This window comes from Schistocerca nitens, chromosome 3 (genome assembly GCF_023898315.1).
Source record: "Schistocerca nitens isolate TAMUIC-IGC-003100 chromosome 3, iqSchNite1.1, whole genome shotgun sequence".
NCBI classification, from domain to species: Eukaryota; Metazoa; Arthropoda; class Insecta; order Orthoptera; family Acrididae; genus Schistocerca; species Schistocerca nitens.
The window spans coordinates 80,895,932-80,922,610 of record NC_064616.1 but is presented as its reverse complement, the minus strand read 5'-3'; the positions used below and the strand labels follow the sequence as shown (position 1 = coordinate 80,922,610).

Sequence of the window (26,679 nt, the reverse complement as noted above, 5' to 3'; positions counted from 1 at the left end):
TAATTTTTTTTGTCTGCAAGGCTTTGGCTATGTTTATATTTGCTATGAAGTTCCCTTTGCTTCCGCAGCAGTTTTCTAACTCGGTTGTTGTACCACGGTGGCTCTTTTCCATCTCTTACAATCTTGCTTGGCACATACTCATCTAACGCATATTGCATGATAGTTTTGAACTTTGTCCACTGATCCTCAAAACTATCTGTACTTGAGACAAAACTTTTGTGTTGAGCCGTCAGGTACTCTGAAATCTCCTTTTTGTCACTTTTGATAAACAGAAAAATCTTCCTACCTTTTTTAATATTTCTATTTACAACTGAAATCATCGATGCAGTAACTGCTTTATGATCGCCGATTCCCTGTTCTGCGTTAACTGTTTCAAATAGTTTGGGTCTGTTTGTCACCAGAAGGTCTAATATGTTGTCGCCACGAGTTGGTTCTCTGTTTAACTGCTCAAGGTAGTTTTCAGATAAAGCACTTAAAAAAGTTTCACTGGATTCTTTGTCGCTGCCACCCATTATGAACATTTGAGTCTCCCAGTCTATATCAGGCAAATTAAAATCTCCACCCAGAACTATAACATGGTGGGGAAATCTACTCGAAATATTTTCCAAATTATCCTTCAGATGCTCAGCCACAACAGCTGCTGAGCCAGGGGGCCTATAGAGACATCCAATTACCATGTCTAAGCCTGCTTTAACCGTGACCTTCAGCCAAATTATTTCACATTTCGGCTCTCCGTCAATTTCCTTCGATACTATTGCATTTCTTATCACTATAAATATGCCTCACCCTTCACTGTCCAGCCTGTCTCTGCGGTATACATTCCAATCTGAGTTTAGGATTTCATTACTGTTTATGTGTGGTTTCAGCCAACTTTCTGTCCCTAGTAATATGTGGGCACTGTGACCGTTTAGTTAAGAACAATAGAATTAATAACTTTCACTCTCATAGCGCATGGTGTTTGTTACTATAACATGAGAGAAAATCATTCCCTCAGTGTTTTTCAAAGCATGATCAGAAAGAGTGTGCTTGCCATAATGCTAGTTGCTTTCATTGTGGACATGGAGGCCACATTCAGACTGTGTGCTTACATGGCAGGCAGAGCAAGGACGACAACCACTGTCATGGTAGCGCATGGGAGTCACAGCTTTGCTGTCAACAAGTGTTCACGATTCAGGCTATGCCATTCACTCATGCACAAACCAAACCAAACACTTTCTCTTCATGTGAAGATTCCACCGCAGTACACCAGCTGATGAACAGACTGGTGCTTCTATTTCCCTGATAAATAAAGACAGTTATGCCAGAATCTGTAGCCCACAACTTCAGCAGCCTACTTCTACTTTGTCTACCTACAGTGTACAAGAAATTCAAGTCTTTGGTGTACGTAGTTTGCCAGCAACTTTTCAGGGAATGACCAAGTGTGTTTGATTTCATGTACTCAATTCTAAAAACAGTGATCTTATAGATCTTATAGTTCAATTTTCCTCAAGGCACTTAAGTCTCATCTTTATCTACAATGATGATGGAAGCTGAAGAAATGAATTGAAACTTTTGCCACAGTCAGGACTTGAACCTGGGTCTTCTTGCATACTAGGCAGAACTGTACCATAGGTGATCACCTCTGATACAGGACTTCTCCATTATGTCCAACACTGGGGTGCTATTCCGATGCCAGAGAGTGTTGCAATAGCAACAATGTGGGGGGAATATAAGGTGAAGATATGAAATGAAGTTTGTGTTGGGAAGGGCATTTGACTTGGGTAGTTCATGCAGCAATGTTGACCATAGGGCTGTGGTCATGTAATGGTCAGCATTTCTGCCTTGTAAGCAAGAAGACCTGGATTTGAGTCCTGGATATAGCATGAATTTTAATTCATTTCTTCAGCTTCAATCATTATTTTAAAAACAGATTTATTTGATTTATTCAATCTGTACATTCAGTACAATATGTTACAAACTAGTGTTTCTGTGCCTCACAATAACATTTCTGACTTGTGTAGTAAGCACAAGGAACTATTTGAACCAGGCATAGGAAGGTCAAAAGACTTTGAAGCACACATAAATGTGAAGGACAATGCACAGCTGTGATTTTCTCATGCATGACCTGACCCATTGCTTTATGTGAGAAAGTTGCTTGGGAACTGCAAAGGTGGCAAGGCAATGGTGTTAGCAAAATCATTTCTTCAAGCCAATGGGCATCACTATTGGTCGTTATGAAGAAGCCTTCATATGGTTATGTTTGTGTGCTGACTTCAAGGCAACAGTAAACCTATGAACTCTCCTGGACTCTTTTCCTCTTCTATGTCCAGAGGAATTATTGGACAGACTGGGACATTTCAGATACTTTTCAAAGATAAATTTGTGAGAGGCACACATACAATTACTGCTGGACAAACAGTGCAAGCAAGAATACTGTGATACACACTCACTAAGGTTTGTTCCAGTTTCAAACACTATCATTTGGAAATGCTTCAGCTGCTGCAAGTTTTCAGTGGTTTCTGGAACATTGAACAGCAAAAGTCCGTTCTTGTACTATCTGGATAATATTGTCTTCTGCTGCTGGCCTAAAGAGCAATGAGGAAAGTGCTCCTTCTACCAGGAAGAACTGAACTATTTACATCATGTAATAAATACACAAGTTATACATCCAACTACATCACACTTGGCTGCTACTAGAGATCTGCTGGTGTCCATAACATTAAGGAGCTCCAATTAGTCATGGAGAAACTCACCTATTATATAAAATTTATTTCAAATACTGTGAAAATTATTGCTCTGATTAATCAGCTGCACCAGAAAAATTTTCCTTTTGTGTGGTCCAAAGCACTGCATTTCAGCAGTTAAAAGATGTGTTGTTACATCATGGATGTTTTATTCACTTTGACCCAGCTAAGCCTATTGTGTTAGCTGTGGATGCATCTTATGGGATCAGAGTGGTGGTCCTCCATAAGACTAGTTCTTGTGACAGACCTATTGCTTTTGCTTCAAAGTCTCTTAACAAATCACAGTGTAACTATAGCTAGCTTTAAGAAGAAGTGCTCACCATTATTTATGGTGATATGAAATTCCACTAGTATTTGTATATTCTGAAGTTATATATGCTGACAGATCATCTGCCTTTGATGGCCTTGTTCAATCTTGATGCTATTTTTCACATCATCACATGCTTTCTGCATGCTCAAGTGTTCTGCTATTGCACACAGAGAATGACGATGCACATTTGTGGCTCCTCAATCCCTACAGTCAGAAGTTTTGTCTGTATTGCACCAAGGTCATTGGGGCGTAGTTTGCACAAAGCAACTCAAATGTCATCATTGTACTTGGCTGGACATGGATGCTCAGTTTGTTCAAATGACTGCTTGTAGCAAAGTTTGTGTGGAAAATCAATCAGCTCCACCACACTGCTTTTCTGAGTGACCACATCCATTTGGATCATGACAGCAAATTCATTTTGATTTCATGGGTCCATTCTGAAACATGTGACAGTTGTTAGTGGTAGATTCTTAGAGTAAGTTTCCTTTTGTTGTTCCCATGACATCCACCACTTCTTCAAATATGGTATTGGATTTGTCTTCTTCTTCTTTTCCTGAAGATCTTCCTGAGGTCATGGTCTTGGTCAGTGGTCCACAATTCATTTCAGCCAATTTCCAACAATTTTGTACTGCAAGTGGCATACATCATGTGATGACTGCACCTTTCCACATACAATCTAATGGCAAAGCTGAGTGGTTCATCCACAGATTAAAAGCTCACATGGAGAAACTTTGTTCCTCCCACACACAGCATCAGGCATTGAAAATTTTTCTGTCCTCCTACTACTTCGTGCCACACAATGGGAAGTTACCAGCAGAGTTGTTACACAATCAAAGGCACCATACCCTGTTACATCCTATGTGATAGCCATGGAAACACTTTATTCTGCAAGATCAGAAAAAGTTTCAGCCACAGAATGAAATCTTTTACAAAGTCTTTGGCAAGCAACAGTGAGTCATTACCAAAGCAATTATATGATCCTCAAATGTCATCCACTGTTCTGCTGGGCTACGGCAGAGCCACCAAAATGAGCTCCACAGTGCGTACGAGTATATCAGTGAATCTGTCACAGAATGTTTGCCCACAGACCCAGAGCATTGCTGGGGTCCTCATCTGCAGTTGCAGCCATCTCTCCACCAGTTGCAACCAGCACCTTCCTACTGTACGGAAGGAGATGGATGCCCTTCCACCACCTCAGCTACCATCGCCACCATCACTACTGCTGCTGATGTGAAAGGTGTCAGCTCCCACCCAGCTGCCCAAACCAATGCCTGTGGATGTGCCTCCCCTGGAAGATCATCACACCACTTTGGAAGATTTCCTCTCTACCCAACCCACCACAGGGCTTGCATATCTGGATGCGGGTATACACTCTGTGACTGGTTTCATTGCTAATGTTGCCAGACACCCACGTGGTGGAGACTGGGGTGCAGACAGATAGGTGCAATCAGCTGCAGTTACTCTCTCTGCCTCCTCATCTGCATCTGCATTCTGTATTCAGCCCCCTCCCCCCTGCACCATTGTTATGTGCATTCTCCCTACACAACAATGGTGCTGAGGTTGGGGGAGGGGGTGGGGGAAGGAGGAATGTGGTAATGTGGTATAGTCAAGAGACCATGGTGCCATGCCAAAGTCAGCAATGCATTTTGATTCCATAGATGTTAGCGAGGGCTTGCTGCAATCCTCAACAATATATGGGAGGCCCTCCTGAAGACCATGCCTCTGCTCTCAGCACAGCACCTTGCAGTACAGCATGGAAGAGCCCAGTACCAGTTCATGACCTCATCTGAAGGAGTCAGTATCATAATGTATGACCAATGAGTTGTTAAAATTTCAGATGAGCTTGTAATATCATAAATGTACAACACTGTACTTCAAGAGAACAGATTGTTACTTAGTGAATCAAGTGATGCTTTCATAATCAATGGCAATTGTCAAGTATCCAGCAATCCTATGGCAAAGATTTGTGTCAAAGTTAAATAAATCTTTTGTCCATTAATGTAATAAAATGAACTAAAATATCATGTGTTGTAGTTTGTGAAACCTTCTCCCAGAGCAATCAAAGAACCCACAGTTATAGCCAGACAAAGTTAGTTTTGTCTGGTCACAACAGCATTCTTTATTCATACTCAATGTGTTTCTGTCTACTCATAATTTTGAGCCTATCCTGGAAGCTACTGCCGATTTTGTCTTTGTCGTTGAAAGATTTTCACGTGCTTGAAGTATCTAGTGACCTATTATGATGCAGTAATGTTCTGTTTCTCAATTCTAAGATTCCCATTACCACATCAAAAGCCCTCTTATTTAACACCATTGTGAATAATTAGCTACGTAGCAGGGTTGTTACCCCTTGATAGCATTTCTGCTGTGAAATCTGTTAACGGATTGTCTGCTTTACTTGCACCATTGATATGTTACAAGTTAACAGTGCCGCAGTGCCTTGGTGCATAACAACATTTACAGTAGATTTGATGTGATAGTTTCACCCAGCCAGGTAACAACATGTATTGCAATGCTAAGATTTCCCATTCAGCAGTCATAAAGTATGTGGGCAGATATCAATCCAACTGTGAAGCCTCTGTTCAAGCCACCTCTGAGCCTCTCCAACGTCCTAAATTAATTGCTGTATTTGATATATTTTATGCACACACTATGTAGATTAGCTATTTCGGTTCATTTTGTTCCAAGTCTCCACACGCTGTTGTGTAGCCACTCGCGACTTTGGCATCACTGTGCTTAGAGGACATCATCTCATGCTGAACTGCACTTGCTGTTGGCTCTGCCTTCTTCCACATGCCATTGTGCTGCTAATTCATGATCACAATTATGTCTACAGCATTGCATCAAATTTTATACATGTGTGCATGACACTGCACTGTTTTTATCACTAGTTCAGAATCATCATTTATGTTAGTATTAACCTTTTCATGCAGCTTCACCAATGTATGTGTTCAAACATATATTGAACACATTTACTCATCCTCTGCTCTGCATCCACCTGTTCCTACCTCTATGCATCACTCTCATCCTCCCACCTCTGTCTGCCTATCTCTTCTTCATTACTCTCTGTCTCTGTCTTCATCTCCTTCTCCTCTCCTCTTTATTCATTTCCTCCACACCCCCTCTCTCTACATATCTCCCTCCACCCTTCCTCTCACCAAATCTCCTCCCTCCCACTCTTTTTACCTCTATTTCCCTGTCTTCCTTTCCCACCTGCCCACTACCCCACTACAGCTTCCATTTGACTTATACATCTCCCACTTCCCCCTCACTCTTGGTCCTTTCCTCCTCCAATTTTCTCTGTCTTTCCCCTTCCCAACCTGTACTCTGCCCATGTTCATCAGCATATGTAGCCCCAAAACACACCTGTCTCACAGGGCAGGTTAAGCCTCAGGGGCTTGAAAATTGCTTATTTGCCCCCTAACATACAGGCTGCCATGCAAAGCAGGTTGATAAAGCAGGCTGATATTACTCTGACACAACATGCCTGTCATGCAGGGCAGCCTCCATGTTAAGGCTTGGAAAACCGTTCTTGTCCCTGATATGTATGCTGCCCTGCAAAGTAGATTGATTTGGCATGCTGATAATGTTCCTTCACAACATGATTGTCGTGCATAACAGCCTGTATACCAAGAACTGAAAAAAACGTTGTTGTCTCCAACTGGAGCTACAAGGTTATAAACCCCACAGTGCTTATACTCATTAGACCTTCTCTTTCTGTGCTAATTTTGGCTGAAATCGATCGAGGCGTTTGGGAGGAGATGCTGGACATACACACATACAGTCTGCTTTATATACACAGAAAAAAGGACATGATGCACCCTGAAGGAATTATATGAAGGGGACAGAAACCAGTAGATGTGATGTTTGTATATGGACAAACAAATTATCACAATTTCAGGAAAATTGGATGATTTATTCAGGAGAAAGTGCTTCACAAATTGAGCATGTCAGTAATGCTTTATGCAACCTCTGGTACTTACACAAGCAGTTATTCAGCTTGGCACTGATTGACAGAGTTTTTGGATGTCCTCCTGAGGGATATCATGCCAAATTCTGTTCAATTGGCATGTTAGATTCTCAGAATTACAAGTTAGTTTAGGGTTGTCATCAGCAGCACCCTTACAGCACATGGTACATTGATGATATTCTACATCCCATTTTGTTGCACTTCATTGGAACCAATCCTGGGATTACATTTCAGCAAGATAATGCTTGCCCACATTTGGCATGAGTTTTTACTGCTTGTCTTCATGCTTGCCAAACCCTACATTGCCCAACTAGGTCACCAAATCTCTCCCCAATTGAGAACATTTGCTGCAGTATGGGCAGGGTCCTCAAACCAAATTGGAAATCTGATGATGTAATGTGCCAGTTCAACAGAATTTGGCATGACATCCCTCAAGAGGACATACAAAAACTCTGTCAATCAGTGCCATGCCAATTCTCTGCTTGCGTAAGGGCCAGAAACAGATCAACATGTTATTGACTTGCTCAGTTTGTGAAGCTCTTTCTCGTACAACTGGGGATAGGACATTCATATTCAGACGACATGTACATTAGTATGTTCTGCAGAAATGATTAGCATTCCAGTCACCTCAGTCCAGCATGCATCCTTTGACCTAGTAGGCACAGGGTCTACCGTGGGTTTGGATAACTTGTCCCATGCATAATGGCATCAGTGCATATAAGGTGTGAATGGCATCCTGTAGTACAGTCATCCGTGCTGCATTCAGCTGCTTCCAAAGTTCATCTGAGGTGGTTGGCATTGCATCACAGCACTGCACCCATTGTTTCACCATATTCCACACATATTCAGTTGGCAAAAAGTCTGCTGATCTGGTGGGCCAGGGTGAAAGGCTGACATCCTGTGATGCCACGAAGGCATGTGTTCATGCAGCAATATGTGGTTGTTCATTGTCTTCCTGAAAAATGGTGTCTGGAGTGTTGTGCAGGAAGGATATGGCTCCAGATCACAGAATGTTATTCATGTAGGTCACACTGGTCACAGTGCCATGGATATGCACCAACTGTGATTTGTGGTTGTTCCCAGTAGCCTCCCACTCCATAAGGCCTTGAGTTGGCGCTGTAAATCTTGTGTGAATGCAGTCACTGTGGTACCTCTCCCACTGTCTGAGGTGAGCAAAAGGCGACCATCATATCCAAACAAACAGAACCTGGATTCATCTGAAAACACTATTTGATGCACTTCCTGTCCCCAGTGACATTTTTCCATTCACCATTGCCATCTAGCATGTTTCTGCATGTTCATCAAAGGTAGGTGGAGAAGTGGATGACATGCATTTAACCCACGCCATAAAAAAAAGGCCACAGACTGACCACTCCTGATAGTGTATGATGTGTTACACTATTCTACAATTGCACCATAGCTGAGGAGGAGCAAATCTGTCTTGCAATGCCACTCAGATGAGATGTCTTCTTAGGGGAGTGGTCTGGGTGGTGCAACCTGATCCATCTTCTTCTGGTCTATGGCCTTCCATGAACCATTCTGCACACACCTGCTGCACTGCCAAAACATTTCATCCCACATGAGCAACAGTTTCCTGGATGGATGCATCACATTCTCTCATGCCTATAATGCACCTTCTTTCAAACTCACTGATTTGACAATAGAGTTCGTGCAAATGTATGTGGGGCATGCTGCATATCTGCTCCAGTCCCTCTGATTGATTACCTTCAGTTTACAGTGACAACAAGAACTGGAGGCACATTTTACTGGAAGGTGATGTTGTGCCACAATATCGATGTTGACATTGAAGCCACTGGCTGACATGGTACAAATGCTAATCATTTCTGCAGAACATACTAATGTATGATGGTCGTGTGAAACCCAGATCGCGCTATTCATCCATGAGACTCAGAGAGCCATAGACACGGGTTCACAGGTAGATGCCGTGTTTCTTGACTTCTGCAAGGGATTCGATACAGTTCCCCACAGTCGTTTAATGAACAAAGTAAGAGCATATGGACTATCAGACCAATTGTGTGATTGGATTGAAGAGTTCCTAGATAACAAAACACAGCATGTCATTCTCAATGGAGAGAAGTCTTCAGAAGTAAGAGTGATTTCAGGTATGCTGCAGGGGAATGTCGTAGGACCGTTGCTATTCACAATATACATAAATGACCTTGAGGATGACATTGGAAGTTCACTGAGGCTTTTTGCAGATGATGCTGTGGTATATTGAGAGGTTGTAACAATGGAAAATTGTACTGAAATGCAGGAGGACCTGCAGCGAATTGACGCATAGTGCAGCAAATGGTAATTGAATCTCAATGTAGACAAGTGTAATGTGCTGCGAATACACAGAAAGAAAGATCCCTTATCATTTAGCTACAATATAGCAGGTCAGCAACTGGAAGCAGTTAATTCCATAAATTATCTGGGAGTACGTATTAGGAGCTATTTAAAATGGAATGATCATATAAAGTTGATCGTCGGTAAAGCAGATGCCAGACTGAGATTCATTGGAAGAATCCTAAGGAAATGCAATCCAAAAACAAAGGAAGTAGGTTACAGTACACTTGTTTGCCCACTGCTTGAATACTGCTCACCAGTGTGGAATCCGTACCAGATAGGGTTGATAGAAGAGATAGAGAAGATCCAACAGAGAGCAGCGCACTTCATCACAGGATCATTTAGTAATCACGAAAGCGTTATGGAGATGATAGACAAACTCCAGTGGAAGACTCTGCAGGAGAGACGCTCAGTAGCTCGGTACAGGCTTTTGTTGAAGTTTCGAGAACATACCTTCACCGAAGAGTCAAGCAGTATATTGCTCCCTCCTACGTATATCTTGTAAAGAGACCATGAGGATAAAATCAGAGAGATTAGAGCCCACACAGAGGCATACTGAGAATCCTTCTTTCCACGAACAATACGAGACTGGAATAGTAGAGGTACTCAGGGTACCCTCCACCACACACTGTCAGGTGGCTTGCAGAATATGGATGTAGATGTAGATGTACATGTTCTGTGAATATGAACGTTCTATCTCTAGTTGTTTAAGCTGTTCTGTTTCTTTCTGAATATGAGTGGAAGTGAAAATTAACTAATATTGTTGCTTGTGCAACAATGAAGCTTGACAGTATATCTCTTATGAAACTTCCTGGCGGATTAAAACTGTGTGCGCAACCGAGACTCGAACTCGGGACCTTTGCCTTTTGCGGGCAAGTGCTCTACCATCTGAGCTACCGAAGCACGACTCACGCACGGTACTCACAGCTTTACTTCTGCCAGTATCTCGTCTCCTACCTTCCAAACTTTACAGAAGCTCTCCTGCGAACCTAGCAGAACTAGTTCTGCTAGGTTCTGTAAAGTTTGGAAGGTAGGAGACAAGATATTGGCAGAAGTAAAGCTGTGAGTACCGGGCGTGAGTCGTGCTTCGGTAGCTCAGATGGTAGAGCACTTGCCCGCGAAAGGCAAAGGTCCCGAGTTCGAGTCTCGGTCGGGCACACAGTTTTAATCTGCCAGGAAGTTTCATATCAGCGCACACTCTGCTGCAGAGTGAAAATCTCATTCTGGAGTATATCTATTATTTGATTACTTTTTATTCTCCATCTGAATATGTAATATTTTTTCCAATCAGGTTCTTCTTTCAGATAATTTATCCACATAAGTTGTGGCATTGCAGGAAACATACACTATCAGGTTTATGAAGTATCTTCTGTTAGAGTAAAATCTACTGTATTAACTGTGAACTATTAATGTGTCTGCTCAGACCCTGATTTCTTCTCTGCTGGTATTTGGGAATATTAAAGAAAGGCCAACTTTTCATTTTCCCAGAAATGCTTCATCTATAGTGTTAGCATGCAAGCTTTTATAGAAACTAGACTCTGATTTGAAACTTCTGGCAGATTAAAACTGTGTGCTGGACCGAGACTCAAACTCGGGACTATGGCTTTCGCAGGAAAGTGCTCTACCAACAGAGCTACCCAAGCACAACTCACGCCCCATCCTCACAGCTTCTCTTCCGCCAGTACCTCGTCTCCTACTTTCCAAACTTCACAGAAGCTCTCCTGTTTTAACATGCAGAACGAACTAGCACTCCTGGAAGAAAGGATATTGTGGATACATGGCTTAGCCACAGCCTGGGGGAAGTTCTGCATGATTCGTTGGAGAGCTTCTGTGAAGTTTGGAAAGTAAGAGACAAGGTACTGGCAGAAGTGAAGCTGTGAGGATGGGGTTTGAGTCATGCTTGGGTAGCTCAGTTGGTAGAGCACTTGCCCACAAAAGGCAAAGGTCCCGAGTTCGAGTCTCGGTCCAGCACACAGTTTTAATCTGCCAGGAAGCTTCATATCAGCGCACACTCCATTGCAGAGTGAAAATCTCATTCTAGAATCTGGTCTCTTCATCTACATCTACATTCCGCAAAACACGGAAGTGTATGGCAGAGGGTACACCAGTTATTATGGCTTTTTCCTGTTCGATTCATGTATGGAGTGCAGGAAGAATGCTTGATGCACTGTAATCATAGGATTCTAGTTTGTTGTTTTCTTTTTCATTTTGTGATGTACACAATTTTACATTTTTGAATATTTAAAATAAGTTGCCAACCTTTTCACCACTTTGAAATCTTATCAAGATCTGACTGAATATTTGTGCAGATTCTTTCAGGCTGTCCTTCATTATAGATAACTGCATCACCTCTGGAGAGTCTGAGGATACTATTAATACTGTACACAAGGTCACTACATCATGAACAGCATTCTGAAGAAAATTGGTCTAGACTAAATATTGAATCATTATGAGTGCACAAGAAAGAATGATTCAAGTCTGTAATTTCACATTTGTTTGTTTCATCTACGTGAGTAATTTTGTTGCATCTAAGTTTATTTACTTAGTTTTATTATTTTCTGCTACATTTCAGAATTTTTTGTTTTCTCTGACTCACTGAGAAAAAATTAGAGAGTTACTGCTTAAAACACATTCCAGAAAAGTCCTTTCTTTGAATGTAAGACCATTTGGTCCTCAGGACCTGATTGTGAAGATTTTTAGATTAAAATCTGATTGTTGCACGTTAGATAGTATCTTATAGCACATGCATATTATAATAGAGCTCCATTTATTGACTGCTACTAAATTTATGTCTTAGATAACAGTTTTTCTTCAATGGGCAAAACATTTTGATGATCAGTGTTCGACTATATTTATTTGTGTGTTATCTGAGTTTGTGCTCATCTGCCATAAGAAAAATCAAACAATGGACAGTCCAGGTTTGAATATCAATAATATTATGAAAAGGACAGGTTGCTACTCACCAAAAAGATGCCATGTTGAACTGCAGACAGGCCCAACTAAGATACAGCAATGCATTAAGCTTTTGGCCAAAGCCTTCCTCAGAAAAGAAAGGGAGACATACACACATATTCACACAAACAGGCACATCTCAGGCACACAACTGCTATTCTGACTGCTCTGGGCATATTACCAGACTGGCTGTCTTCAAAGAGGGGCCAGAGATAGCAGTCATGTGTGCATGAGATGTGCCTGATTATGTGAATATGTGTATGTTTTGATTTCTTTTCTGAAGGGTTTGGCCAAAACTTTGTGGGTAACAGTCTTTTCATTGTGCCTGTCTATAACTCATCATGACATTTTTATGGAGAATCTGTCCTTTTCATAATATTGTTGCCTTAAGAAAAAACCACTTTCAAAATAGAGTAATGTACATCAAAAATAATTATTAAATTCCTCTATTTTAGGTTACATTACCTTCTAGTTTGCTGATGCACTGCAGGACATATGTTTTAAATTTAATAATTGCATTATTATAATTGTATAATTATTATTCAGCTAAGGTGTAGTTTTGTTGTGTTTGGTACTATAATAGTGCTTGAAATGTAACTTTGATCATTTGACTATCACAGCCACATTAACTGTTTATTAATACTTCTATAGTTTTATGACTAATTGCTACAGTTCTTATACTACAACCTATCTCCAGTTCAGGAAGGCTGCAGTTGAGTACAAATTGAAAGCAAACTACAACAGTTCTATACTTCCCAAGAGTCACTAACAAAATTCATTTTCCACATTTGATGTAGGGTTTTTAAATATAGAGCACTATTGTAGAGTAATGATGTCTAAAGCAATTCTGTGTAGTTTAATTGACTGAGTAATTCTGTTGTTAGCTGCAATATTTTCAGAAAAATCTAAGCCAAAATGGACAGACTGAAATCCATTAAATATATGTCCTTCCTCTTATCCTTAGTCTGAACAATGCAGTACGATTTTACTTACCAGTATGAAGCAAGCAAAGTTTGTGTTGTGAAAGTAAATTGTCAAAATCACAACTAAATTAAACTGGATTATATTATGTAGGAAATTCAGCTTAGTATTGAGGACTCAAAACTCAATTTTTAATGTGGAATACATGCCACAGTGCAAATACATGATCTCAATCAATATCACACAAATAGATAGTTGGTTAGTAAGTGTCTGATTTTCAGTAACTCTTCCTAAATCACTAAGTATGAATAAATATTTGTGAAGTAGAAAATATCATGTTTAATGTTGGTCAAACTAGCAAGAAACAAATCCTGTTTAAAAGAAAACGCAGTATTTGAACATTGACAGACAAATCACACTTTTAAATGTAATGAGGTTCTTTGCATTCACTCTGAAAATGAGATATCATTAATCCACATCATTATCAAAAACGAATATCAACATAAAACAGTACAATACTGATAAACAAGAATATTATATGCTTTCTTTACACAGATTAAAACTTAAAGCAAATGGTTTTAGGCAGAAAAAGTGACTAATGTGTAATGTGTAACGTCAATCACAATGTACATAGAATACGTTCTTTATATGCCACCCAAAATATATCTGTACAGGAACCTTACAAGTGTAAAACTTTCACAGATTATTTTATCATAATGAATTCCTTGTACTAATTACCATTTCTGGATGATATGGAGCCTTGTTCATTGTTGCCCAGACTCCCAAGAATCTTATGTGATGTGGCTCAGCTGAGAGTTGTGTGACATTGCCTTTAATAATTGGCAGTATGTGGTAGAATGTGTTGCCATCCTCAATGTTATTGAGAACTTCTAAGTATAGCATTTGTTCATCATATGTAGTACTTCCTGAAATACAAGAAAGTATCATGCATCTTAGATGAATCCGGAGCTACTTCTACACACACAGTCTCTACAGTCTCTCTCTCTCTCTCTCTCTCTCTCTCTCTCTCTCTCTCTCTCTCTCTCTCATTTTCACACACACAAACACACACACACACATTCACATAACAGATTTTTTTGTGGGCAACAGTATGGAGCAGATTCTTAGTGAAAAGTTGCCATGGGTGACCTCTCTGGCAAACAGTATAAAAGTTGTATATTTATAATGTTACATAATTGTCTGCTCCAAATATTTATGAAACCTAATTTTAGTTTAAGAATTATGCTATAGTAGATGTATCTTAACTATGTAGAGATGAATATGGGAAATAAAGTAACTGGTCCAGAACCTTCTGTGTTCAAAAGCATTGACATGGTAAAGGGAGATATCAAATATTTTGACTGTTGATGCTCTTCACAATTTGTTCCGAAATGAGGTTTCAAGTGATGCAATAAGAGGTCATCTTCATGGACTATTTTTTCTTGGAGCTGTACTGTATTCATACAATATAATTCAGTTCTGTTAATAGATTCATTAAATGAGATCTGTGATGCATGATATAAAATGAGAAAATAGTTCCACTAAGTAATGGAATTTAAATGAAAATTTTTCATTATAGTATACATTTTATGTTATAATTCATTGAACCACTGTGAAAACTAGTTCAAAAGGAAGATAAATCTTCTTTGTTAAGAACCATTTTGAAACTTTTGAGGGTAAGCATTGGCAAATTTTAGGTCTTATATTGCATTACAAGTGTAGTCTTAGATACTAAATGATAATGCAAAAGATGTGTAAAACAAATTTTTACAGAAATAGAGCTGTATTTTCTTTCCAGACTGAGGAGACAATTCTCTCACATGCTGATGGGATATTGCTCTTTCACTTGAAAATTTTCCAATAATCTAATGCTGCAGCTCCCCAGACATGATGACAAAAGAATCTTACATGCAGCTTTTGTGTTGTCGCTATTGGAGTCAGATGTGGCTGGCTGGATGGCCACAAATGAATTTTTTCCTCCATCTGTTCATGCTTATCATCATTTACTATGACTTCATGATGACACAAGACTTGAATAATATGACAGATGAATCACTCATTCTGGATATTCATTGTAATAGTAGATCAGGTCCACAACTACAGTAATATAACTCTCAAGGCTATATGGTTTTCTTACGTGAAGGGTTTCTCGCAGCCTCAATTAACATTTCAAAAGCCATCATTTTACACTGACATTGGCATGATTATCATCCATTCATAAACAACAGAACCAATGTTTACTGAGCAGAATTCCAAAGCTACAAACTCTGCCGTGTAAGTCAGTGGATTTGCTGTTTGAGGTTGCTTGATAGTGACATTAATAATGAAATCTGCCAGTAGAAAATGAATTTGAATAGAACTGGAAGCTGCAAGTGAAAAATTATGGTTTTTAAACTGTTTACTGACGTTTCAAATCAATCAAATAAGGAAACCTTCAAAGTACTATATAGCAAGGAAATGAGTCTGGTACTTAAGGTTGTTTGATAATGATTCTAGCTTCCAGATTGTGACTATGTACATGTTTCATGAAGGACTGCATTAAGTGATGTTGGCTAGTGACAGGAAGAAGGAAAACATGCACTAAGTAATATATTACAGTCTGATTTGAAATTATGTTTTAGTAAGAGAAAAGTTACCAATGCAGATCTCTTTGATAAATATTACAGAATTAAATTAAAGTTTTATATATGTTTCTGGTTTTAACATCTATCTTTAATTTAAGAATTATCAGTAATCTTACTGGTAAACAGGTCCACAAATTGTCTTACATAAAGGTCAAATTTTGCTGCACTGCATTTCAGTGGACATATTTTGTAAATCAGATTAGAAAATGAAAGAACTGCAGTTTGCTTAATCCGTGCAGATTTATCATCCCCAAGTGACAATAAAACCTGTGAAATGATTAAAAACAACATTCATGTAAAAATTAATAGTAACAGCGATTACAAATATGTATCACTATAATTAACATAGGTAACAGCTCACATATTTCATCTGCTGATATGGTTTTGAGTTTTCACTAAATTACAGTCTGTTATTATGTTTTTAATTTCTATTTTTACAACTAGCAACATAACACATTCATTTACAGTATTTTTATATACAACTACATTTTCATTATGTTTTGATGTGACAAAAATTGTTATTATTTGTTGTGAGTTACACTACAGAATTTGGAGAACTCACCTCACACTCTTGTAGTAGATGTTCTGAGGGTTCACGTATATAAAATGGGAAATTTGTGAGAAGTTTCACAGCAGAGTCTTCTTTCACCTTACAATTCAATATGAGATCTCTGATAAAAAGTACAGAGGCCTCAGTGCCAACCTTAGGTAACAATTCCAGAAAAAAGTTCCTGAAAAGATTTATATTGAGATGTTTTTAACATAGTGCTGGAAATTTTTGCAACAGTTTACTATTAAAGTGTAAATTCTTATCAAGTCAAACGTTATTTAGCCTACTTGATTACTTTTTAAGCTATAATCATATTTTAAAAGACTTTTATACTCATAACTGATAGCATTTGTGTTCATGCTGTCAAAAGGAGTAAAATCACAAAGTGTAAGCCTAATTAGCAAGAAGAGAGAACAAATGTGCTACAGCCAAGATATTAAAGACTCTACCAGTACAACCAAAGCCCTATTGTTTAGCATTACAACACCAGCCCTATTGTTATATAGCTTTTAAATATGAAGGTTATGGATTAATCAGTCTGCAGGTAGTATAGAAGGAAAACATGAAATTGTATTAAGTAACAAATACATCTTCAAAAAACTTTGGTATACATCACCAATTTCCTTAGAAAGAACCTGCAGAATGTTTGAAAATGAAAATTTTGAAGTGTAATTTCAGTATGAACACAAATAAAACTTAATAATAACCAATTAAGTCATGAATGATCATTGTTTTTCTTATTTACAAATGATAATCCATGATAGTGAGCTCATTAGAGGGGGAGAGAGAGGGGGGGGGGAGATAGAGTGAGAGAGAGAGTTGGGGGGGGGGGGGCATTAAATGCTTGCACAGTTCCAACACATATGGAAAGATTTTGAAAGGATGAAAGTGACACTCAACTTAAATGATTCAGAAAATCTAGAAAACCCTAAAGCAGGATAACCAAAAAGGCAAGGCACACATTTGACAAATTGTATACAAAAATATCTAGGGTGTGTATGAATGTATGGTAATTTATGAATGGTTAATTTAACTTGAATTGAATAATAGCAATATCAATTTATCCTTGCCATACTGTTGTTAACAAATCATGGATTTCCAATTGTTGCATCATTAATTCAGTTTGTTTTGCCAGACATATTGACATATGCTGTTATGACATCTCTGTAAAAAGAATGACTCCACAGATGTAAATAAGAATTGTCAGTGTCACTACTTACATTGTTTTCTAAAATTTTTGAAAAGGTGATGTAGTTCAAAGTTTTCACACAGCTGTGTAGTAATGAGATACGTAGCCAATCACAGTTTTTATTTCAAAAGAGCCACTCCACTGATAAAGCTATTTATACATTTCATCATCACTATCATAAGTTTCTGTGTTCATTGTCTTCAATCCAGTTTCCCTTACGCCCTGCTAAGAAGGTATACCAGATATCTTCTTGATTTGATGTACCCATCTGCTCATTGCTCTTGATCTCATGCCCTCTGTCTTACTTGCCATGATTATTTTCTGTAGATTTTCCCCATCTCTTCTTACAGTATGGAGAAGAAATGTGCCTGGAGACAATGAGTTGCTTAATAATGGACACATCTGTTTTTCTTTCATTCCATTTTATGCACACCATCCTGCAACATCACCAAAGTCAAATGCTTTATTATGATGCTTGTCACTGGCCTTAAGGGTCCACATTTTGCAACCGCACAGGAAGACTTTCAACAAGATGGATCTTTGTGCCATTTGTTATGACTCAGTTCTGCCAGATCTTGGTGATGTCCTTCATAGCCACTTGGCCCATTGTGACCTGTCTCCTTGTTTCATCTTCACAACTTCCCATTTTCCAGATGGTTGACTCATGACAGATGAAAGAATGCACTACTTTCAATTCCTTTAATCAACCTGGAGCTTTCTTCAATATTCAATATCATAAAATTGGACTTGCTGAGATTGATGTCTAATCCATATGATTTCCTTTACTTTGTTAAGAGCTCAGCAAGTTCACCTTTGCTGCCAGCTAAAAGCATGGTGTCATCAGAAAATTGGAGATAGTTAACAGTCCTTCCACCTACTGAGATGCCTTTAGTTCATGTATCAAGAATATTCCTAATGATATGTTCTGCATAGATGTTGTGCAGTTGGGAGCATAGAATGTAAGCCTGCATGACTCCTTTTGATACACTGACGAAATCAGATGTTTCAGCACTTGTCTTCAAAACTGTAATGCAATTATTATATAAACTGCTGATCAGTGCTATCAAGTGTAGTTAGACATCAAACTGTGTAAGTGCCTGTCACAACTTCTTCCAGACAACAGAGTCAAAGGCTTTCCCCTAGGAAAGGACAGATGAAAACAGGAACACAGAACTCTCACGATTTTCAATTATTTCTCATATGTTGAAGAATTGTTCACAGGCTCTTTGTCCTTCAACAATACCTGCTCATTCTGGGGATATATGAGGCTGAATGTATGGCTTCAAATGCTGGGGCAAGACATAGCTCAAAATTTTGCTTGCATGGAATGTGCAAGCAACAGTTCGGCAGTCGATGTGGTTCCTGATTGACTCTTTCTAGTGTAGGATTTGAAGAGAGAATTCAGCAATTCTTCTGACCACTCCCAAGTTTTCCATACTTTTGTATACAATGAAGGCAGCCCATTGACACATTCTTGTCCCATTTCTTTGATAACCTCTCTAGGTATACCACCTAGATCAGGGGATTTGTAATTCTTCATGTGTTGAATTGTATTCTCTATTTTGCTGCATGAAACTGTAGGTTCCAATGTATGGTGCTCTATAGATTGACTGTCTGTAATGTTATTATTTCCAGAATTCAACATTACACAGTACTATTTCCACCGCACAATAGTGTCTTCCTTGTCTCTGATAGGGTTGCCATTCTTGATGTCCATCAAACATGTAGAGGGATTAAATTTACCAGTGATGCTGTCAAATTTCTTGAAGAGATCATGTACTTGACTGTGATTTTGGTGTTTTCTCTCATTACAGAATTACTGAGCTTATAATAAAATCTTTAAATGATAAAATAACATCAGCTGGAGTCTTCTGTGTCTTACCGAACAAATTTTATTTTGTGACTCATAATATTGTATCAGAAAAGTTAAGTGTTTATGGAATATGTTGTTCAGTACATGGATGGTTTAGTTCTTATTTAAGAAACAGAATGTAGAAAGTTAACCTGGGTTATTCAAGTAATACAAAGGGGACACCAAATCAGCTGCATGGGAAGAAATTGCAAAGGAAGTGCCACAGGATTTGATCATTGTCTCACTACTGTTCTTTCCTTATGTTGATGCTCTACTTCTTTGTTTGAATCAGGAGACAGAATTAGTCCTGTTTCCAAATGATACAAGCAGTATTATAAGGACTAGGAAAGAAATATCAGCATAGATCATAATAAATGATGTTTTTGTGAAAGCCTCTTTCTGGTTTTGCACAAATTAAATATCAACTTTGAAAATCACAGCTCATTCAATTTTTTCTGTCAAAAGTATCCCACTCCCTATTAACCAACTACACCAAAAATGTATGATGAACAAGGTAAAAAGTTCTAAGTTCTTTGGTGCACAATGCTGTAAAATTTTACTGCAAAAACCATATAGCAAAACTGTTAAAATATTTAGGATTTTCTGCTTTTGTCATAAGAATAGTTAACAACTTTAGGGATACAGAAACCAGAAAGTTAAAAAACATTGCATATATGCATTCAATGATGTCTTAAAGGATAATTTTATCTTTTTATTTTACACATCTAATTCCATAGGACCAAACTGAGGAGTAAATCTCCAAGGTCATGGAACATGTCAGTACATGAAATTACAACATAAAAGTTATAACAGATAAAATAAAATGTTTATGAACCCAAAAAAGACAAGCTATAAGTTTATATAAATGCAATCAACATTATAACATAGGAATCAGCTTAATTTTTCAAGGAACTCCTCGATAGAATAGAAGTAGTCACCCATGAGGAAACACTTCAATTTTGATTTGAAAGCCATGGATTACTGCTAAGAGTTTTGAATACTTAAGGTAGCTTTTTGAAAATGGATGCAGTAGCGCACTGCACACCTTTCTGCACAAGAGTCAAGGAATTGGGATCCAAATGCATATCGTATTTCTGCCTAGTATTAACTGAGTAAGAGCTGCTAATTCTTGGGAATAAGCTGATACTGTTAACAAGAATTGACAGTAAAGAATATATATACTGAGAGGCTAATGTCAGAATACCCATACTAGAGAAATGGGATTGACAAGAGGTTCGTGAACTTACACCATTTATTGCCCGAATGGCCCGTTTCTGAGCCAGAAATATCCTTTGAGAATCAGAAGAGTTACCCCAAAATATAATACCATATGACATAAGCAAATGAAAATATGCAAATTTGGTGTCACCAATCACTTACTTCAGACACTGTTCAGATAGTAAAAATGGTAGCATGAAGTCTTTGAACAAGATCCTGAATGCGGGCTTTCCACGACAGTTTACTATCTATCTGAACACCTAGAAATTATAACTGTTCAGTTCCACTAATCATATGCCCGCTCTGTGAAATTAAAATGTAGAATTTTGTTGAACTATGTGTTAGAAACTGTAAAAACTGAGTCTTACTGTGATTTAGCATTAGTTTATTTTCTATAAGCCATGAACTTGCATCATGAACTGCACTATTTGAAACAGAGCCAATGTTGCCTTTACTACCAAGCTAGTGTCTTCAGCAAACAGAAATATTTTAGAATTACCTGTAATACTAGAGGGTATATCATTAATATAAATAAGGAACAGGGGTAACACCCAAACTAACTAAAAAGTATTCACTGCACAAGAGAAAGTAATTAGAATTACATGTGGGCAAAGTTATTAGAGTTATATGTGGAGATGTTTTGCAGGCACATTTTTAAGCAGGCAAGAATCTTAACCACACCCTGACAAATATATTTATTCATACATGAAATTTGTTACCAAAAATCCATCTGAGTTTGAGAGTAGCAGAGATATTAACTCTTAGACACTCAAACTACTGAAATAAAACACTTGACAGATAGCAAAAGTATTTTCAAATGCAAATTAAAAATGTTACCACTTACCCACTCCTTCTATATCATAGTGAAATTCTTGATTAGAAATAATTATACTGAAAAAACTCTAAGTGGTCACTATATAACATATAAATATTTTTTTAAAATATATATTCTACATCTGTTCAGCTGACACATTTCACATCATAATGTTTGTTGTGAGTATGATATTTGGGACACACAACTAACTGTACACATACACCACGTTCAGAGTATTGGCACCTACATAAGCAAGGAATACAAGCTGGCACAGAATACTTAATACACACTTCAAAAAAAGTTTTGCATCACCTTGGTTCTGAGAGTTCCATAACCAGTACAGAATATTGGGATAGAGATAAACATAAACATCATTTCTGCCCTTTTTATTGCTTATGAAAACCACACATTGCATATTGTACCACCACACAGCGAGACCTTCAGAGGTGGAGATACAGATTGCTGCGCACACCAGTACCTCTAATACCCAATAGCACACCCTCTTGGATTGATGCATGCCTGTATTTGTCATGGCATACTATCCACAAGTTCATCAAGGCACTGTTGGTCCAGATTGTCCCACTCCTCAATGGCAATTCAGCATAGATCCCTCAGAGTGGTTGGTTGTTCATGCCATCCATAAACAGCCCTTTTCAATTATCCCAGGCATGTTCAATAGAGTCCATGTCTGGAGAACATGCTGGCCACTCTAGTCGAGCAATGTCATTATCCTGAAGGAGGTCATTCACAAGGCGTGCATGATTAGGACGCGAATTGTCATCCATGAATATGAATGCCTAGCCAATATGCTGCTGATATGGTTGCACTATCAGTCGGAGGATGGCATTCACATATTGTACAGACATGACAGGGCCTTCCATGACCACCAGCGGCGTACTTTGGACCCACATAATGCCACTCCAAAACAGCAGGAAACCTCCACCTTGCTGCACTTGCTGGACAGTGTGTCTAAGGCATTCAGCCTGACTGGATTGCAGTGAAGGGAATGTGATGTCAATCCTGAGTGGTCCATTTGGCATGTTGTTGGGCCCATCTGTACCATGCTGCATGGTGTCGTGGTTGCAAAGGTGGGCCTCACCATAGACGTCGGGAGTGAAGTTGTGCATCATGCAGCCTATTGTTCACAGTTTGAGTCATAACACAATGTCCAGTGGTTACATAAAAAGCATTATTCAACATGATGGCGTTGCTACCAGGGTTCCTCTGAGACATAATCTGTAGGTAGCGGTCATCCACTGCAGTAATAACCCTTGGGTGGATTGAGCGAGGCATATCATCGACAGTTCCTGTCTCTCTATGTCTCCTCCATGTACAAACAACATCGCTTTGTTTCATTCTGAGGCACCTGGACACTCCACTTGCTGAGAGCCCTTCCTGGCACAAAGTAACAATGTGGACATGATCGAACCGCAGTATTGAGCGTCTAGGCATGGTTGAACTACAGACAACATGAGCCGTGTACCTCCTTCCTGGTGGAATGGCTGGAACTGATCGGCTGTCTGACCCCCTCTGTCTAATGGGTGCTGCTCTTGCATGGCTGTTTACGTCTTTGGGTGGGTTTAGTGACATCTCTGAACCGTCAAAGGGACTGTGTCTGTGATACAACATCCACAGTCAACGTCTATCTTCAGGTGTTCTGGGAACCGGGGTGATGCAAAACCTTTTTTGGTGTGTGTATAGAAACTACTTTACAATAGATTAATTACTTTTTGTATTATGATAAGTGTACAGGCAAGACCTATATTAAAACATGATGTAATTTCATGCATAGAACAATTAGGAAAACACTGATAAACAAATCCAAGAAGCACACAACGAAGCCCTAGAAAGACAGCAGTTTACAACTTATTTCTGAGTTAAAATGTCTTTTACAAAATAGATCTAAGTCTCACAATACATAGTTTGTCTGGCCATTATGAAGAAATGTCAGCAATAAAGCATGTCTAACAATCAGATTTAATTAACAAGGGAAAACACAGTATTTTAGAAATATAAATACTGTCTTTGTTACTCTTTTTAGAGAGAATTTACCAGACAATCATTGGGAAGATCATCTATGGCACACGGTAGGTAAGAAATTTATGAATCTTCTTGTAATATTAAGAATCCAGCTTTTCCTTACAACACATCAGTAATGACTACAATGGAAACCAAGGAAATGAGTGGCTAGTATCTGGGATCAAACAATCTAGTAATGAGAAGAAAGAGATTTATTTAATAGAGAGGAGACTAGCTGTAACCAAGACTTGGATGTACACTACATACAATAGTGAACAAAAATCTTGTCCTACAAATTTTCTTTATCATTTCAGTAGCATTGTCCAAATACTTTCAGAACTGTTTTTATGACATCATCAAACTGACAAAAAATATACAAAACATTTTAGACAACAATGATAAGTTTTCACTGCTCTGTTCAGCATAAATAATTTTATATGAAGTTCCCATTTAGAACTTTGAAGTTAAGTTCGTTCTCTCCTTTTTACAGCGGCTTCTAGGCAATGTCAGGATCATTATTGCATTTACACTTATCAATGGTTTACCGAAACTGCATTTCAAATTATATTGTTTTGTATATCCCGAAAATGAACAAGACATAGCAAGGTTTGTAAAGAAATTATGTTATTTAATTTCCTGAGAGTAAACTCAGACTCCCTTGGAAGAACATGTGACAAAATCTATCCTGACACTGTAAGCCATTGTTAGATTCAAAAACAGATTGAATGACCTTAAGAGATGTAGCAAATTCAACAAAAAAGTACTAGGATTGGAAAAGATGGAGAAGAGATGGCTGTAGATTATAGATCAAAAAGTGAAATAAATAAAGAAATGACAGAGAAAAAAATGTGAACATGTGGAGCAAAAATATATATAATTCTGAAACAAAATTAATAGCAAATGTAGATAAGCTAAAGACAAATGTTTGGGGGACTGACTTCAAAACAGAGATACAAAACTGAATCATGGTACTGTACATGCTGCATGAAGACTAATAAGAAATCATTTTCAGGAGTACTATGATTATAATGAAAAAGTTAATTAAGTAACAGAAACAGAAAGTAAGACAAGAAACAGAAAACAATATTTGGAAATCTTTTACAGTTCCTTAGAGGAAATTGGAACAAATGAAAATGAGGATGCAGTGGAAGATGTGGGAGATTCAATCCCTATTTCTGAATCCTAAAAGATTAGGATAGGCTAAGAAAGAAAAATAGCTGTGCTATTGCTGAAATACCAAAGTAGTTTTCTACTCACAAGACCAAGGAACAGAGGCAAAACTGCACAATCTCATGAATGAAATTTATAAGGACCGAAACTTTGCCTCATTATGTAATAAGAAAAGATTCTGACCTTTGCCACAAAACTTTTGTTAAAATGAATTCGATGCACTAGATGACATACTTCAGTAATTAATTAAGCCACTAATTAGGATTTTTGTGTCAGTTGTCATAATTTTCAATATGGCATTTGTACTCATATGCTGGGTATTCCTAACTGTGACTTCCCTTCCCTCTTTCTTCACTCGCCAGGAGGAGACGCGACTCGTAATGATGTTCGTCCCCATCGGTATGACATGGAACGACACCTGTAACTCTCGTAAGAACACAACTCCTTGCATGGTTTTGAAATATCCTGTTATCTGTCCACAACAGTCTTCTCAGCTTGTGTGAACTGGTAAACTGCAATCGTTTATTTTTATTTTATGCCCGGTTAGTTCTGCGATGAAATAAAATCTTGATTCTTGATTTCATCATTATGATCGTTTTCCAGTTGCTATGCCATTGCTACGTCAAGTTATTAATAACGGTCTGACATAACTCCAGAGATAACTTATGTTGGAGTAAATGTTATTTTTATTCTGCCGTAATACTGGTTTTAACTAATCACTTTTCAAAGTCCATTATTCATGTACTCACTTAGTCACTTAAAATGTTTAAAGAGTCAATCAACTTGCATTAATACACATTGTATTGTCCATTTAATGAGTTACGGGACACATAAGATTTATCTTTCGACTCAGATTTTATTGTTCTTTCTGTAATTAATTGTTTGTCCCTACAACTCATGCACACCAATATATCATTCAAGATTAACTTCTGTTCAGTTCATTAATCGTGATGCTGATGACAGCTTTTGACTAATTGGCATACTTGTCTTTCTTCGTGTCTTTGTTTTATTGTGTCCTACTCAAGACTATGAATTGTTTTATTGTCATTGAGCCATTGCTCTCAAGGTTTGTAACTGTTCATCAGTATGAAGGCAAAGTCCGATAAACCAATATCACTCAATTGAAGTCTAACACTCATCTTACTATACCGTCACATTGAGAATGGTAAAGATTAACTTTCTTCAGTCGAATGATTGAGCAATAGTTCAATCTCTACCTCATGAATTATCAAACTTCCAAAACTGAAACAATCTAATAGCGTTTGCATCCAGACAACTATCACAAAAGTACTCTGGAGTGACTCAAGAGCAACTAACTAACTGAAAATTTCCATATCCAAGTTGCATTGTAGTCACATTGAATTTCCTTTTCAATGTAGCTACAACTCTCTTCCGTGGTAAATGTTATCTTTGACTGAATTACTTTCTTGCATTTAACCTTTGTTCATATGATTTCGAATTTATTCTACAGATGTATGATAAAGAATCTATGACAATCCTTTCCCTTTATCTCCATTTTTATGTATGCTATTCTCAGTATTGGAGTGATATCAGTGTTAATCAACATATTACCAGTGTAGATTTTATCATCAATAGTTGCCATCACTGTCAAGATGACTCACTTCCCTACTTTAAGTTTCCACAAAGTTTGTTGATTGGAGTTTTCTGTCCTTGGAGCGTTACGTAACACAGATGTATAAAGTGATTCCATTCTGGCTCAGTATAACATCAAATGTGTCTTCTGCCCACCTCAGAAAACACGTGCCCTGCTAGGTACAGTAAAAGGTGACCAGGGGCCCCGCAAACCGGGTGTTTACCATATTCCGTGCAAATGCAGTAAGGCATACACTGGGCAAACTGTATGGACAATCGAAGAAAGATGCCAGGAACACAGATGGCACACTGAACTGAAGCAGCCTACAAAATCTGCAGTTGCAGAACACTACATGGATACTGGAGATACTATGGAATACGCGAAAACGGAAGTTTTACAGCAGGCCTCGTCTTTTTGGGACTGT

General features: G+C 38.2%; 2 protein-coding genes and 1 non-coding gene across 4 annotated transcripts in view; 1 reads left to right on the top strand and 2 right to left on the bottom strand.

The window, feature by feature from the left end:
- The window catches only part of LOC126248044 (uncharacterized), a 557,758-nt gene that overhangs the window by 95,377 nt on the left and 435,702 nt on the right, over window positions 1–26,679 (bottom strand). The gene's annotated exons all lie outside the window — the stretch shown is intronic.
- The window catches only part of LOC126248043 (uncharacterized), a 706,800-nt gene that overhangs the window by 461,615 nt on the left and 218,506 nt on the right, over window positions 1–26,679 (bottom strand). For both annotated transcript variants that reach the window (XM_049948671.1, XM_049948672.1), the window contains exons 7-9: window positions 16,412–16,580; window positions 15,966–16,116; window positions 13,964–14,151 (exon numbers count right to left, since the gene is read on the bottom strand). In XM_049948671.1, coding sequence (XP_049804628.1) covers window positions 13,964–14,151; window positions 15,966–16,116; window positions 16,412–16,580 — 508 coding nt within the window. The remainder of the gene's footprint in view (window positions 1–13,963; window positions 14,152–15,965; window positions 16,117–16,411; window positions 16,581–26,679) is intronic.
- Window positions 11,250–11,324, top strand: Trnal-caa (transfer RNA leucine (anticodon CAA)). The gene has a single exon. It is a non-coding gene; the product is annotated as a tRNA-Leu (tRNA).